Source organism: Amaranthus tricolor, chromosome 1 (genome assembly GCF_026212465.1).
Source record: "Amaranthus tricolor cultivar Red isolate AtriRed21 chromosome 1, ASM2621246v1, whole genome shotgun sequence".
NCBI classification, from domain to species: Eukaryota; Viridiplantae; Streptophyta; class Magnoliopsida; order Caryophyllales; family Amaranthaceae; genus Amaranthus; species Amaranthus tricolor.
The window spans coordinates 37,720,815-37,738,240 of NC_080047.1; the positions used below are offsets into that span (position 1 = coordinate 37,720,815).

The 17,426-nt window shown below is 31.0% G+C and overlaps 1 protein-coding gene and 1 long non-coding RNA gene across 13 annotated transcripts; one reads left to right on the forward strand and one right to left on the reverse strand.

Annotated features, from left to right (window-relative positions):
- Positions 1–988: 988 nt before the first annotated feature.
- On the reverse strand, positions 989–7,950 carry LOC130816542 (protein trichome birefringence-like 10). Its single transcript, XM_057682859.1, has 4 exons — positions 7,161–7,950; positions 4,208–4,597; positions 2,982–3,140; positions 989–1,659 (listed from the first exon to the last, which is right to left on the reverse strand). Exons 1-4 carry the CDS (start codon positions 7,613–7,615, stop codon positions 1,284–1,286), a joined length of 1,380 nt encoding a protein of 459 aa, XP_057538842.1. The 5' UTR covers positions 7,616–7,950; the 3' UTR covers positions 989–1,283.
- A 2,543-nt stretch (positions 7,951–10,493) lies between these two features.
- On the forward strand, positions 10,494–14,059 carry LOC130816558 (uncharacterized). Of its 12 annotated transcripts, none has more exons than XR_009043138.1 (8): positions 10,499–11,659; positions 11,763–11,869; positions 11,967–12,206; positions 12,303–12,470; positions 12,586–12,678; positions 12,801–12,917; positions 13,003–13,267; positions 13,717–14,059. It is a non-coding gene; the product is annotated as an uncharacterized LOC130816558 (long non-coding RNA). The 12 variants fall into 12 exon arrangements; XR_009043132.1 differs by having other exon boundaries at positions 11,763–11,863; XR_009043156.1 differs by having other exon boundaries at positions 10,499–11,527; positions 11,763–11,863.
- The last annotated feature ends 3,367 nt before the right edge of the window (positions 14,060–17,426 follow it).

Consider the following 17,426-nt stretch of genomic DNA (forward strand, 5'->3'; position numbering starts at 1 on the left):
TATCAATCTATAATTTAAAACATAATCAAGTGAAATCTAATTTTGATTCGTCTTAATGCAAAGATTATTAATATCAATTTTTTATAATTTTGGGTTACACACCGTTAGAGATATTAAAATTTCAGTATATATCTTGGCATACGTGCTCAAATGAAATGGGATAAAGTCATTGAAATGAAGGAAATATTATATATAAAAAAGAAAAGATGAACAAGTTCAACTTGAAAATTAACTCTAATGCGAGAACCACCAAATCCTTTTTATTTTGAAATGAAAAAAACTTTCTTTTTCTTATTTCTTTTTGAGAATTTTTTTACCTAAATAACACTTAAAGGGATCTAATTAAGAAAATGTTAGCGGATGAAACGGTTAGTTTTGGTATTTTTGTATCATAATTTTTTTTTTAAATATCTATTATTTATTAACTATGAAAAGCAAGAACAAAAGTTTTACTATTCATTTTTCAATCAAATAAATTGTTATTTTACTTTTACTCGGATTTTATATTTAATTTCCTAATATTTTTAAACATTGATGACTGTCCTAAGAGAATTTTAGTGAATGTATTATTGTGGAAATTAGTTAGAACAAATCTTCTTATGCTTAACCCAAATTAAATCAGTCACATTACATTGATCCTCAAGCCAATATACAACATGTTTCAACACATGGTCATCATGTATGTTTGCTTTTTTTATGTCCCCTTATAAATAAAAAAATACACATGTCATAGTTGGATATGAATCACCAACAAAACAAGCCTTAGATGATGGTTGGGATATAATTCCATCAAAAAATCCAAGTTTGTTGTTGGCCTTAAAAGCATTACGGACCAATCAAGCCCATTGACCATAGTTTTCACCTCGGAGAACTACCGAAGACACAATTAGGTTATTAGGTTGGTGTTGCAACCAGGGTGAAGATAATACGAGGATGTTAAACTCACCAATTTCATGACTCGAAGATCTTTGCGTATTCGTAATGTTGTGTTTGATTCACTCATTCATCATCAACAACTCTCGCTATTTGGTACAAGTAGAACAGTATTTCGGAAAAAAAACTCGAATTTTATTTAGTAATCGTAATCACGTTACAAAATATTACATCCACCTCATAATACAAACATTGTAATAGTGCACATTCCATAGTTCATTAGGCCCTCTCACTTCTTACAATCTATATAAATAACCAAAAATTATAACTATTTACGAGTCAGATGTTGCCTCTAGCATTCACTCACTGTATTCCCCTGCAAAATCTCCAATGCAATATGCATTTGTATATCATACATCCTGCGTTCGAGATGTCGAATTCCACGTGTGCGACACATCATGTTTGAGTAGCAACGCAAATAGCAACTCGTTCCAAGAATCAGGAACCCCAGGCAGGCACCAGTGACTACAATCCTGTCGGTGAATGGATGCTGGTCCTGCGGTAGGACCCAGGTAATACAACGACAAATGACCGTCCTTCCTTCTAGAAGACATTGCCGTAATGTTCAGCACACTTATGTCCCTAAGTTTGGGCTGATTACTCCGGGATGCTAATAGTTGAGTGGCTATATTAAGTTTCGGCCATGTTTTGGACGAGCTCAGAGAATCTTGGAGCTCTGGGAGGTTTTCCATGTGACAGGATCCTCCAGTTTTCCAATCACCACCTCTGCCAGAAACGCAATTTTCGTTAATTGCAGTGTTTAATTGTGTGCAGTGTCAAAAGAGCAAGGACAAAGTAATTTTCGTTACACAAATTCTTAATAGAGACTATGACACCATCTCTATTGGGTCATATACAAAGAGATCACTTACAATTTAGAAGTGTTCATTTAAAAAAAGGAAAGATTATCAAGAATAATACAAGTTTTTGTTTATTTTTCTATAATAATACCAAACTTTTGATTAATCATGAATAATACCAATTTTTGATTAATCATAAATAATATCAACTTAAGGTATAATTCCCTAGAACCTCCCTAACATGTCAAAAATCAAACTGTAGGAAGATTATATGACAAAAAAATTGGTAAATTAGTTAATAAACTAAAGTTGGTACTAGTGTAGGAAAAAAAAATCCTAAAGTGGTGTTATTCATGATTAATCAAAAGTTGGTATTATTATCGGAAAATTGACAAAAAGTTGTATTATAAACTGTTATTTTCCTTATAAAAATGTGCTAAGTCATACAAGATGAATTATTTCGTTATTATTAATACTATCATCTCATGAGCAATGACTTATCAGATGAGTACTCTTTAAGTAACAATTACAAAGATTAGATTTAATTTGGTAGAAAAGTTTAGAAGACAGACGATACCACATCCTCAGCAAAAGAATGGATAAAGTAGTGCTTTCTTTAGCATGAAGATACAGTTTAATCAAATCAATGGCATTGCATTAGGTGCAAAAAAACACAATTTAATCAAATCCTGCCATTTTAGGGTACTTAAAGCTGAATTGAGTAAAAATTTTTATAATACTTAATCTAAAATACGACAAATAAATGAAATTTTAGGCATACGGCCATATCGCATCGCATCGGATGTGCTGTAAAGGTTTTCAAAACAAACGAACCGACATTTTCCGTTCCCGCGTTGTAAAGGTGTAAAAAAATCGCGTTTTGGGCCGCATTAAGGGATATCTTATGGTTTTGACCGATATTTAGACATTATGATAACCGCATCATTCCTGTCACCACCATAGTGTAAAAATGCGGTAATGGTCGCGATCACGGTAACGGAATGCTGATGTGGTAAAGGGAGTGATGCTGTTATCATATCACCTAAATATCGGTCGCCCAAAACGCGGTATTTTTTACACCTTTACAATGGGGAAATATCAGTTCGTTTATTTTAAAAATCTTTACGACGTGGCCGATGCGATACAATACTACCATGTTTTACTCTATGATTATAACATCAGCGTTCCGTTACACCGCGATCGACAACACTATGATTTTAGGAACATATTTAATAGAAAATAACAAACCTGAAATGTACAGGCGCATAGGTGCGAAAGAAAATATGAGTCTTGCTTGTATTTACTTCGTTTTCAATCCAGTCAAGGACGGTCTCCAGGGATCTGCGGTAGGCACCATCTACGCTAACATTTGTTTTCACTTCTGCCCCAAGTTGAAAGTAACAACCTCTGCGAGACAAGTTTATAGTTCCAACGTGTCAGCTCTTGTGCAAGTATCTCGGAGTATATGTGGCTTTGATTCAGAAATTTTCGAAAATTCATTAGATGAGGCCGCATCAAACTTGAAGAATTGACAAACACATTACAAACCTAGGCACTTGAACATACAGTGCAACAGCTAAATGACAGAAGTCTGGCACAATACATACTATATATTCCAGACGCGTCCACGTGGCCTGTTCAACACGTACTATTTTATGGCCATCAAAAATAGAGTATTTTTTATACAAATATATTCTTCTGTAGGCTACAATATCAAGCTCATAGAGGCAGTTACTTACGACTCGTTTGGAAAACGGTATAAAATGGTGAAAAAATGGTAATTAAAAATTAGTATAATGTTGGTAGGAATATCCCTTGGCAAGTTTAATGTTCATGGTTATACTCTTTCGGTATTCTCATTTTCTTCAGCATTAGTGCATTACTATTTAAACATGTGGTATTAGGTTGTAGAAACTTTTGAGGAAGAAAAATCTTTAATCAGACTTTCATTACCATGGAAATGACATGATAAATATCATGAAAATTTAAACTATAAATCATTACCATCCCAACATTTAGTACCGGTTACCAAATGGGCTGTTAAAATTACTCTCTAAATAAACTTTAAAAATCTATATACATGATTTTCTTTTGGATTGAGCTCATGATACTATATTTTTGGTTTGTTATTTTGGCAGGGAAGTACTAAAATATATATTTGTAGCGAAAAGTCGATTTAAATTAAAGAAACCCAAAGCAAGAAACGAGGCAAGAGCTGAATGTGAAGCTAAAGAGTCAGACAAGACCTAAGATCAACCTACTGGACTCTTCATTTTGCTTCACGTATCCGTGTCTAATCCTTGATGTTCGGATATTGATATGACACAAAAATACTTCTTTTTAGGCGTAAAATTGAATATTTAGACATATCCGACACGTGAACACATACCCCTATCCGACATCAATACTCGAGTCTAAGTGACATAGGGATCAGCAAGGCCAAAAACATGCAAATAAGATTCGGATTCAATTACCCTCTAAGAGTCTTCTCGTAGTTCCACCAATGTCCGGTGTTGAGAATAAGAACATCGGCATCCTTCCACTTAACAGAATTCCAATCCATCTCATCTAATCTTAATGTAGACCTGACGGTTACTGAGGCTCCAGCAGGGGGTCGTCCTTGCAAGATAAGAAAAGGAGAGCGATAATATTCAACTGTGCAATTATAGTTTTCAAACTTAAAGATTAAGAATCCTTTGTGTTTTGTAATAGGATGTCCGTTTACTTCATAGATTGTTTTCTGATCAGGAACAGCAGATGCAAGCATACAAAGAAGTGATTCCCACTGGTTCCTCCCTATCGAGTCTCCTGCAAAAACTATGCGTTTGTTCCTTATCTTTTCCAACATCAGTCTTGCATCAAATCTGGTCATGTTAATCAGCCAACAGAAATTACAAATCAGATTGCATTTTATATCAATAACAGTATGAACAAGATAAGATCTTTCCCAAAAGCCAAAAAAGGAAAAGAACAACTTTATAATGTTTCTGACTAAAATGCACCATTTCTTTGAATAGTTTAAGAGGATTAAAAACGATATTTTCATGTTAACACTACACTATATACCCACCAACTAGTGAGAGCACAAATTACTAGCCCCTCGATTGGTTCCTCTCATTTTGCACCACATTCTATTTTAGTTCGTCCCAGTGGTTTTATACTTGTTTTTTGGCAATGATCTCATTCTTTTTTATTTAATCTCATCTACAAACTTATACTCTCTCCCATCTTAACGTTTATTTTTATCATCCAATTATTTTTGTCTTATTTTCTAATTCAATTTTACTTTCCACTAAATTTTATCTTTTTTATAACTTGTGAAACATGAGAGGAACAAAGGGAGTAGTAAATATGGAAAATATCCGATATATATATATATATGAAAAATTACCTAGAATAATCAAATATTTTCATAATTTTCCTATAATAATCCCACCAATTGATTAACCATGAATTATCCAAACTTTATGAGATATCTTCCTAGAGTAAACTCGGAAATAAAATGACTTGCTATAGCAAGTTTTATTTTTAAAAAAAAAATTGATAAATTAAAATAAAATGTCCAAAAAATGTTAAAATTTTTATTTTTTTATTATTCTAAATATTTTATGTTGTAAATTTTAAAAAATTTTCTCTAATTTCATATTGATTTTCAGTTTACTTTTTTGGTAATTATCTAATATAGCAGGTCATCTGGTAAACCGAGTTTACTCTAAGCACATACATTATTCATGATTAATCAATAGGTGGAATTATTATATAGAAAATAAAAAAAAAATTAGATTATTCTCGGTAAATTTTTCATATATATAAACATATAAATTTATACAATATATCAGATTTTTGCAAGTTTTTTTTAACTTAGTGCTTTCACATGTGGGTGTATGAGCTCAACTAACCCCACCACACATAAGAAATGATGCACTTAAAAACCAAAACAAGCATAATAAAGTAAATTGAAAAAGAGAGTCAGCCTTTAGTAACAAGATTTCAACCATAATATGATTGGCTAACAGTTGATAACAAGAGCTTAGATACACAAATCAAAGCAAGCATTGTTTTATTAATTTCACTTCCTTTACTACAAGCAAGCTAGTGGCTAAAGAAATCCCTAAACATATTACATACCAAACAAATACAAAATGAAAAGCCCACAACCACAAGTATGTATTCTGACACAATTCATTTAATAAGGGACATTATGACAGTTGGTGAATTACCCAAATATAAACAAATGAAAAGAACAGGATACACGAGCTAAGTACACCAAACTGCCCAAATTTTTTTGTGGTTCTAATTCCACAATTATAATTTGTGGTTTATTAAAAGAAAGTTAAAATATAAGAATTAGAGATCTGAAAATAAAAATAATCTAAAATAAAAGAGACAATCAAAATGAAAAATAACGTTAAATGAGAAGGACAAAGTAAATATCAATTATACCCACATTTACCAATAGCAATGTAACATAATTCGCTAGTTAATTTGCTTTTTGAATTTTCAATTCACTTAAATTTTACCCAAGAAAAGCCCAAAACCAACCATAATTCACTTATTACGATTTGTGATTAGCACTCCTTTAAGTATTTAGATAAAATTCTTAAATATGTTGATCACACTCCTTAAACAATAGCCTTTGAGCTACAAATATGAAACTAATCCTCTTTATATTTAGTGGTAATATTAAAATTTAACTGATTATCGGAACTCACAGTATGTTATATACACCACTCTTTACCAACAAAGTTAATTGACATAAAACAGACTAACTAAATCAAACTTAAAAATAAATTTAAATAAAATAGTTTTTATTCGTGATTTATTTGATTGTTAGTAATAACAGAAAAATTATCACAAAGTTGTTTGTCCTACTATAAACATTTTTTTCTTCACAATTTTTTTTTGTTCTTTAAAAACTTTTTTCTCATTGCCACTTGAAAGGTTTTATACTTACCATGTAATATAGCAATTTTTCATCAAAATTAATACTAAAAACTCATTTTTATTAGCACCATTTAATACACCATCTAACAACATTTTCATTAAAACATGTCTAACTGAAATATCGAATTTTCATCAAAATTAACATTTAAACTCATTTTTAGTTACACATTTTCATCAAAACACATTTGAGGACAAGAACTTCGTTATCGTGGAAATGAAATATCGAATTTTCATCAAATTAATATTTAAACTCATTTCATAACCCATTTTCATCAAAACATGTTTGAGGATTAGAGATTCGTTACTGTGGAAATGACATATCGAATTTTCAAAAAAATTAATATTTAAACTTATTTTCATTACCACCATTTAATACCCATTAACCAATAATAATACAAACACAACATTACCAATTGAATAAAAAGAAATTTTGATATCCAAGTAAAAATTTAGAAAATAAAACTTAGATAATAAAACAGGTACCTGGGCAAATTGCAATGTTTAGGCTGCCAACGCCACTTAGTATAAAACTTATCAGGACGACCACTTTCAGAGCACCTAAACCCAATATCCATAAACTCACAATTTTCAGAATGATACAAAGGATAATCATCATCCCAAACCCAATCCCCATCAAAAACATCACAATCTTTACCCATTTCATTCAAAAACTCAACCCTTTTACTTGAATCAAAAATGGGTTCATTTTGCAGCCATTGAAACCTCTGAGAATCAAAACCAAAATGCAACCCACTAACAATACCTCTATAATCTAAATACAAGAAACAACAAATAGCACAAACAATGACGACAAAAAACCCTATAATGTTAACTGAAGGTTCAAAGAATCTAAACCGTTTAAACTTATTAAAAACTTCCATTTCAAGAAGAATACTCTGATGGGTATCTACTTCTTCTTGAGATTGAAGCTTGGACATTTTTTAAAGGATAAAAAAGGGTTTGGGGAAGTGAGTAATACAAGAAAGGAACGTAAATGGGTTAATAAATAGGAAAAAGAAATGGGAACCTTATTAAGAAAAGACAGAGTAAGGAGGTTTGAATCGTAAGATAAGAGAAGAATAATAGAGATGGGTAAGAAGAAAGCAAAGTAGTAGTATTCATGGCGGTTAATGGAAGTGTTACCTTTTTTAGTGTATTTTGAAGGAGTGAGAGGAGAGAGTGGGACTGTTTGGAGGAGTGTGGCCAAGAAATGAAGAATTTATTAAAAATTGTTAAATACTATTTTTATATTGGTTATTGCGACTTTAATCGGAAATCGTTGCAGTTTTGTCCCAAATTTAGTCGGTGGGTTTTATTCTAACAACTACATTAAACATTTAAACTACATTATCATGTTGGGTTCAACTGATTTTATTGATTAAAATTGATTTTTATCAATTATAATTGATTTTTAGTTATAAATTATAATTAATTTTTATTGATTAAAATTAATTTTATGAAACTAATTAAATTTTATGAAACTAATTAAATTTATTTTTATCGATTTTTACTAATTGAAATTAAATTTTGCTAGTTGTAACTGATTTTTAGTAAATTATTGATTTTTACTGATTAAAAATAATTTTTATTAATTGTAACTGTTTTTTACTAATTGTAACAGTTTTATTTCTAATTAAAACTTATTTTTACTCATTACTTATTTTTATAATGGTGAATTAAAAAGAGTCTTAGTTGTATACCAATTTTATTCACAGAGTTTTCTCTATTTTTTGTCTATTATATTTTTTCTATATTTTTCATTACATAAATGATCTTTCTATTTTTAAAATTATTCATGACTTAGTTCACTAAGTAATCAAAATTATGATCAAGAGTCTTAATCATGTGTGTTAGTGAGGAAAAACTTGTAATTGGTTGTATGGGAATGAAATGAGTACACTAGTACATTATACTAACAGCCCGTTTGGTTAGTGGTTCTAAATGGTGGTAATAGGAATGAATTATAGTGTAAAATTTCATTAAAAATTTTATTTCATTCCCATGGTAATGAAACTTTGATCACAAATAAGTTTTTTTATTTACAAATTTCCATTACCACCTAATACCACATCTCCTAATGGTAATGCATTGAAATGAATTTTATAAAGAATATGAGATGATTGGAGTTGGAGAAGCATGTTCATCAAGGTAGTAAAAAGATTTTTCAACTAAAATTACACTAGTTTTTCATTCCCATTACTACCGTTTATTACTACTTACCAAACGGGCCATAAGTGTTAATGGATGTTTGGAGTGCATTGAGCATTGATGAAGATGGGGACCAAGGACACGTTGTAAAGCAAGAAATGAAGCCAGAAGCTCACTGCTCCCCTGTGCTCGAACGAGCACAAGGTACAATCCTCAACTGCTTTTGTTTTGAACAGTTTCTCCCGTGGGTTTTGATATCCCACTTGATGCCCTTATTTCTCCTATAAATACCTACACTTAGTTAAGAGCACTAAAGTCTCATTTATAAAGGCTTTATCCCTTGCTTAGTTTCTCCCTAAATTAGCTCCTCTTTCTTACATTAAACATTCATTGTAATACCTCTCAACTTTGTATCTTCTCTTTTAAACACATCATATAATTTTAGGCTTTAATGGTGCATGTAGCCCTATATTGGTAAACCACTTTCACTAGTACAAAAATGACTTTAGGTAACACATAATGGTAACACATTCTGATATTCAACTTCTTGAAGATATTATGTAATACGCTTGTAATACTTTATCTTTAAGTAACACAATCACACTTTTAAAATTGGTATCACTTATATGTAACACTTTTAAATTTGGTAGCACTAATATATAACACTTTAAAATTGCTAACACTAGTATGTAACACTTTAATAAGTAATAACACTAAGATGTAACACTTTAAGAATTGGTAACACTGATATGTAATACTTTATAAATTAGTAACTCTAATAGTGATGAGAATTCAGTCCACTAAGTCCAAGATCATCAAGTTATGGTTCCTACAACACAAGCTACGATCCATGCTTTACTTGAAGGCTTGTAACACTTGCATTATTTTTAGTATAAAAGAAACTCATTGCCATGCATTTTAGGCAAGTGAGATTGAAAACAAAATTCTGATTTTCTTTGTGAATTTTTTTGTGCTTACTTTGTGTTGCACGCCCCTTTTATTCTTATTACTTAGTGTTTGAGAGTAAAAGCTTTGAGAGTTTAAAATACTTAGTGAATTTTCGCTGCTCAAAGAAACCATCCAATCTAGAATAAGTTTCTAAGTTGCGTGGGTGTTCTCTTGTTTCGTTCCTTGTTGAGCTTGTTCTTAAGCTAACTCATACACTCTAAAACGGTCCTATTACACTTCCACATCAAATAGGTAACACATGCACTTTAAAAATTGGTAACGCTAAATATAACATATTTTATATTAGTAATATTATTAAGTAACACTTTTTATATTAGTAACCCGTTTGTAATTTACTTAATTATTATTTTTATTTTTTTAGTTTTAAAATTAAAATTGAAAAAATTATTATTATTGAGAATTTTTATTTAGTTTAATCCTTTTTTTCAATATTAATAATCTAAACTATTTTTTAATATTTTAGCAAGCTAGTAAATTAATTTTTCAAAATTTATTATCACTACTAATTAAAGAAGAGGCCGAAAAATAAATTTAAAGAATTTAATTCACCCTAAAAAATTTAAATAAAAGGAAAAAATAAAAATTTTAAAAAATAGTTCAATCTAATAATAATCTTAATAAAGAGGGAAAAAAATTTAATTAAAAAAATAATTAAACCTAATAATTAAAGAAGAGGGAAAAAAAACTTATTACTAGATAAATCAAAATTAAGGGCCCGGCGCCTGCAGGAATATCCTATCCCTAACTGTATGTTGCTGCAGCAAGAGATCAACGCCACAATCATCACCTTCAAAAACTGATAATTGCCTTTGAACCCAGAAACTGATCGCGGAATCATCACCGTACCCGTACGTCTCCTTCATTCTTCCCTTTCAATTCAACGTCACTGGCCGTAATCAACCCAGTCGACCGGCCGTCTGCGTCAGCCAATTGACAGTTGGTGATCTTCCCGCCGCTGGTTCTTCCTCGTCATTCCCATAAAATCTGTGGTAAGTAAATTTCTGTCTTTAGTCTCCAATGTTATCAAAATCGCGATTCGGATTTTAAAATCATACGATCCTAAATTAACCTATCGAGTTGAATCGCTAATAAAATCGAAATCTGATAAAATGGCCTATAAAATCGCTGGAATCGGTTAAACTCGGTGGAATTGCGAGTTTGACCCGATTTTACTGATTCCAGCATAAGGGTTTTTATTACACTAAAAAATAGGCCATGACAGCATACAAAAAGCCCTAAGCCTACTGTTCACGCAGTTTCCCAATTGTTATCGTTGTTTTCCTATTATTTTATGAGTTTACCGCCATTGTTCAGCTTCTTTATTCAAACCTCTGCCATTTCGTTGCTTTTTTTCTTCTCCATTTTCGATCATTTTTCACCGCCATTTCTTTTGTGAATGTAAGTGATTTTTCTTTCATATCTTTTTTTAATTTTGTTTGTAGAACTGATTTTTTACATTTTTATTGTTTTGTAATTGTATTTTTGATTTCATTTTGATTTTGATTATCACATGATTTCGTTTTGAAATGTTATTTTTTTTATTTCATTAATTTTTATCAATGTCGATGTTTTTAAAGTTTTTTCTTTAAGAGAAAGTTTCATGGCGAGTCACCAAAGCAATAAAAAACGACTCTCAAAGCTAGTCCTACAAGGGAGAGTTCCACCACAAGGTCAAACGCAATGTGAGGTTCAAGTGAGAGAGAAACAAAGTATCGAAACAAAGACGGGTCAAGGTAAATCAATGGTTTCTCCCGGCTCAATTAGTGCTTATATGCAAATGAAAGCAAGAATGAGAAAGAAATAACTTAGAGAAAAACATAATGGTGGATCACAACAGCAATCTATTGTGCAAAAATCGCATCAAGGTGGTTCAACAAAATCACTTGAAAGTCACTTACAACAGAAGCAATTTGACAATGATTTTGAAACAGATTATGATTACATTATGGATTTAAATGAATGTGATAGAGATGACATGGATGGAGAAGATGTCGAATTTGATTATAATAGTCACCTATTGGACATGCGAGACGGATCATTAATAAACCAAGAAATAGAAAATGAGCAAAGTGAGGGTAGAAGACTATTCTTTGTCATCGTATTAAAGCTTTTATATTTATATGTTGTTTCTTTAGTCATATTGTTTTATAATCTTTGTATGTTGTTGTGTAGCACCTTTAAGAGAGAAGCGAACTAGAGGACCAACAATGTGCACAGATGTGCATGAATGGACAATAGATGATCGTAAGCCTATCATTCTTAATGAAGGAAGCCTATTGGTCCTGATGATCATACGGTGATAAGTTTACACGGTTTTTAGAGACTTTAGCGCGTAATTCTGCTTTTGCACCATTAAACAAGCTTAATTGGCATCGTGTTGAAAACAAGGACAATATTTGGAGTTATGTAAAGGTAAGTATTATTCTTTTTATGTATTGTGATATGATATTGTTTTATTTTAAATGATGTAATGCTTAATGTAGAAAAAATACATTATCTCTGATGAAGGTAAAGATTCCGTGTTGCAATTAGTTGGAATGCTTTGGCGAAGAGATAAATGCTTTAATTCTCAATGCATACACTAACGATGATGATAGGTTGGCAAATGCATCTGATTCAATTCCAGAAGCACATTTTAAGGATTTAATTGATTATTGGAATTTGGATGAAATCCAGGTATCTCTTTTTAATTCTCAATATAAAATTTTTAAATACCGTTTTATCAATTTTAATTTATCGAGCTAATAATATAATGCAACAATTTATATTTTATTTTGTGAATAACATATAGGAACAAAGTCGAAGAAAGAAGGAAAGTGGTATGAATCAGATTGATAGGCACACTATGGGTCCAAAGAGCTTTGCAAGAAAGGAATATGAATCGGTAATTGAATTTTTTATTATTTTATCTATTCTACTCATTAAATATTTTTCATGATAGTAATCATGAATTAGGGTATTACAAAAGATTGTTGGCCTTCATAATGTATTAATATTCTTTGATAGCAACAAATGGATGAAGAAAATAAGTCACCGTCTCAGGCTCTTATGTACAAAGAAACTAGAAAAAGAAAAGAAGGAAAAACCTACAAAACATCATACGAGCTTATTCAAAGTAACATTGTAAGTTTTATTTTTGGCCATCTTAGTTGTATGCATTTTAATAGAAACTTATAGTTGGTACATGTTTATCTTAATTATACTATAGGATAAGATGGAGGAGGTACAACGGGATTTAAAAGTTGATGGAGATAGCGCATTTCATGAAGTAATGAACCCAGAAAACTTAAATAAGAAACGACAAGAAAGAGTAATAAAGCTACATTAGGTGGTGTAATAGTTCCTAAAGAATTTTTGCAACTATGTAAAGATGAAATTGTGAAGGGCAAGTGGCACAATTGTTGATGTTGTTTAAGCAACATCTTCCTCCTGAATCGTTTAACCAAGTGATAATATATATGCTAGGACATCAGGTAAATACACTTACAATTTATTTATGCTTTTTATATATTTAATAGTAATATGTTCTTAGTTGTCGATTTCATATTTGTTGGAAATTGAATTAGAATGAAAAAAACTTGAAATTGTTTGGTCGACGTTTATTCAAATATTAACGTGGTATGAAATGTCATATAGCTGGTTGTGATTCTGTGATGAAACTTTTATTTTTAAAATATGGGTATAGCTCAAAATACAAAGGAGGTGCTGCTAAAATTTCTGTAAATTTATAATTAAACTTAGCTGGTGCTTTAGATAGGTTTTTTTGGGTTCTGTGGATAGTTTGTTTTGTAGGCTTATTTGGTTCGTTTTTGTTGTGGTTTTTAAATGTCATCGAGTGGTGTTCGTTTTGTCACTCATAGGGGTTCCACTTATAGTTAATTGCTTCTTTGATTTGGTCTTTAATTTCATACATATGATACAGGTTCAAGAGGGGAGATTGGAAAAAATCATATCAGTGATGATGAAGCTGCATGCGAGTAAGAAGCACACATAGATCACAATGAGAAAAAACAATAAAAGATTTAGTTTCAAACTATATTTTGTAGTTTAGTTGTATAATCAAGTTCTTACGAACATATATAAATTTATTTTGTATATTTTAGTTGTATAATCTAGTTCTTACGAACATATATAGATATATTTTGTATATTTTAGTTGTATAATCAAGTTCTTACGAACATATTATATATAGATATATATGATGTATGTATGAATGATGTAGATTAAGATTATACCGTTAGTGATTGATTTCAATTTATTTTGGCATTATTATTATTATTATTATTATTATTATTATTATTATTATTATAATAAAAAATTATTATTATTATTATTATTATTAAAAGTGATACGTAATCATAAAGTGTTACATTAGCTTTAATTGATTAAATGAAAAAGTATCACCTAATATGAAAAAAATATTACCTAATCCTCAACAAAGTGTTACATAAAGTAGTTCAAAGTGATACATTATTGAAAAGTGTTACAATAGATTAATTGATGAGATGAAAAAGTGACACCTAATTATAAAAAAGTGTTACATAAGAAATAATAAGTAACACTATGAAAATGATACATATGCAAAAAAAAGTATTACCTAAAGTTATTTAAAATAACACTTTTAAAAGTGTTACCATAGGCATGTAAAAGTGTTACCTAAGAGAATAGGTAACACCGCCAGATGTAGCACCCAAAAAAGTGTTACCTTAGGTCTATAGTAACACTTTAAGCACTTTAGGTTACACTTTTTGGGTGTTACCTAAAACCAATTATGTAGTAGTATTTAAAAATTCTTGTCTTGTTTATTTCTTTGTTATTGTTATTCATCATTAACTTGCACGTTTGTTTCCAACACTAAGACACATCATAAACACTCACTTAAACTTCATCTTGTGATCCTAGAGTTAGGCATACACTTCTCTTTTCAATTGGCATAAGAGCTAATGGTTATTTGGGATTATTTGAGGTGCTATTAGTGGCCATTTGAAAACCAAGATGTCAACAATAAAGTTAGACATTGAGAAGTTTGATAGGAACACAAATTTCAGTTTATGGCAAGTGAAGATGAAGGTAATATTGATTCAAAATGGTGTTCATAAGACACTTGAAGGTGATGAGAGAGCCCATTGATATTAGTGAGGCTAAATAAAAAGATATGGATGCAAAAGCTTTATCCGCCATACAACTTAGCCTCTCCAGTCTCCAATAAATTCTTAAGGGAAGTTGTAAAGGAGGTAACATCAAAAGGGATTTGGGAGAAGTTGGAATCACTCTATATTACCAAGAGTGTTACCAACCAACTACTCTTGAAGAATCGATTGTATAATCACCGATCGCAAGAAGGTAAGCCTATGAAAATATATTTTACTCTATTAGACTAATAATAAAATAATATATAATAAAATATAAATCAATTATACTTCAAAGTTCAATAATCAAAACTCGATCTATTAGATTATGTTTTTATAATTAATAAATTCAATAAAAAAATCATGTGGTATTTTACAAGAAATCTAGAACTACAATTTTTATGATTTTATAACTTTGTCCCACATTGATATATTCAGTGGTAACCTCATTAATAGAGTTATAAAAACATAATTATATTTTACAAATATTATCCATAATGTTTAATGCCATTAGTTATACTTGGCTTAAATTATATTTATATATTTTATAATTATGATTAAACAATTTAATAAAAAAATTCAATATAAGAATCTACAAAAAGTCAAAAATTACTTCATTTTTTTTTATGATTTGAAATAGATTTTATTCCACATTGATAAATAGGTTGTAATTAATCACTTTCATAAAGTTATATAAGTAATTTTTATTAGTCATTATTAATCATTAATATTTGAGATAAAGCTCCCTTATAAAACAAAAGAAAGAGAATAGTAGCAAGACATTTTGTCCCACGTTGCTTGAGAAACAAAAAGTATGCTCACTTATAAAAGAAATGAAAGATAGAGAAAAATAACAGGAGGTATGGTATTCTCCTGTTAATTATTCAAATATGAAAATTTTTGGATGTCCGACATATATAAATGTTAATAAGGGGAAACTTAGACCTAGAGCTAGAAAATGCATATTTGTTAGCTACGGATTGGATGTCAAGGGTTATCGGGTATGGTGTGAGAAATCTAGAAGGATAATAATTTCTAGAGATGTTAAATTTGATGAATTATCCATGGTTTCTTGCCCTTTGGATATTGTTGTCATTAACAATGTTGGTTCAACACATGATTCTTGTGAGGAGATGGAGTCTCCAATGGCTTCGAAAGCTATACAAGGGTTCACAATGATATGTATCAACGAATGGAATCAACATCTCATAATGTGCAATGGTCAAAGGGGCATGTAAAGTCAACTAAAAGGTACATTGAGGAGTGTGATTATGTGGCCTATTCTTTCACGGTTGCAAGTGATGTAGAAGGTGGAGATGATCTAGGTTCTTACAAGGAAGCTATGGGTACGGTAGATGAAAGTAAGTGGCATAGAGCCATGTGACAAGAGATGGAGTCTCTTGAGAGGAATGAAACTTAGTCTATCGTTAAATCTCCCATGAATAAGAGAATAGTGGGATGCAAGTGGATTTTCAAAAAGAAAGAAGGATTATTAAGCGAGTTCGTCCCCATCTACAAAGCGAGAGTAGTTGCAAAAAGTTATTCTCAAGTTGAAGGTATTAACTTTCATGAAGTTTTCTCTGGTGGTGAAGCATTCTTCAATTAAAGCCCTACTTACTTCGGTGGTGATGGAGGACATGAAGTTACATCAATTAGATTTAAAACAACATCTCTCCATGATGAATTAGACGATGAGATCTACATGAAACAATCAGAAGGTTTTGAGATGGTCGGTAAGGGGGACTATGTGTGTCGCTTGGAGAGATGGTTGTACGAATTGAAACGATCTCCAAGACAATGATATAGAAGGTTTGATTTCTTTATCACATGGTTTTGCACGAAGCTCATATGATAATTGTGTCTATATGCGAAGCACTAGTGCGAGGTCCTTGATTTATGTCGTATTGTATGTAGAGATGCTAGTTGCTTGTAAAAGCATGCTTGAGGTGGAGGATTTAAAAGACTACTTGTTAAAGGAGTTTGACATAAAGGATCTTAGAGATGCTAATTAAGAAGATTCTAGGAATGGAGATAGGTAGGGATAGGGACATCGGGTTCTTGTATCTTAGTCATAGATAAGGTGTTGAAGAGGTTCTCTATGAACAGCGCCAAGGTTGTCTCCACTCCTTTTGGTTCTCACTTCTTGTTCTCTAAAGAACATTGCCCTTGGACCAAGCAAGAAGAAGATGACATGCAGGGTGTTCCATACACAAATGTCGTCGTAAGTATTATGTACGCTATGGTGTGTACTCAGGCCAACATAGCTCAAGTCGTGAGCATGATGAGTAGGTACATGGGAAATTCGGGGAAACAACATTGAAATGTGATGAAATGGCTTCTTAGATACTAGAAGGGTACATTTGGATGTATGCCTTAAGGTTGGAATAGAAAAGACCAAGCTCATTAGCTATTGTGATTCCGATTATGCGAGGGACTTGGATGGTAGAAAGTCGACCTCGGGTTTAGTATTCACTTTGGTGATACAAAGATTACTTGGATGCCT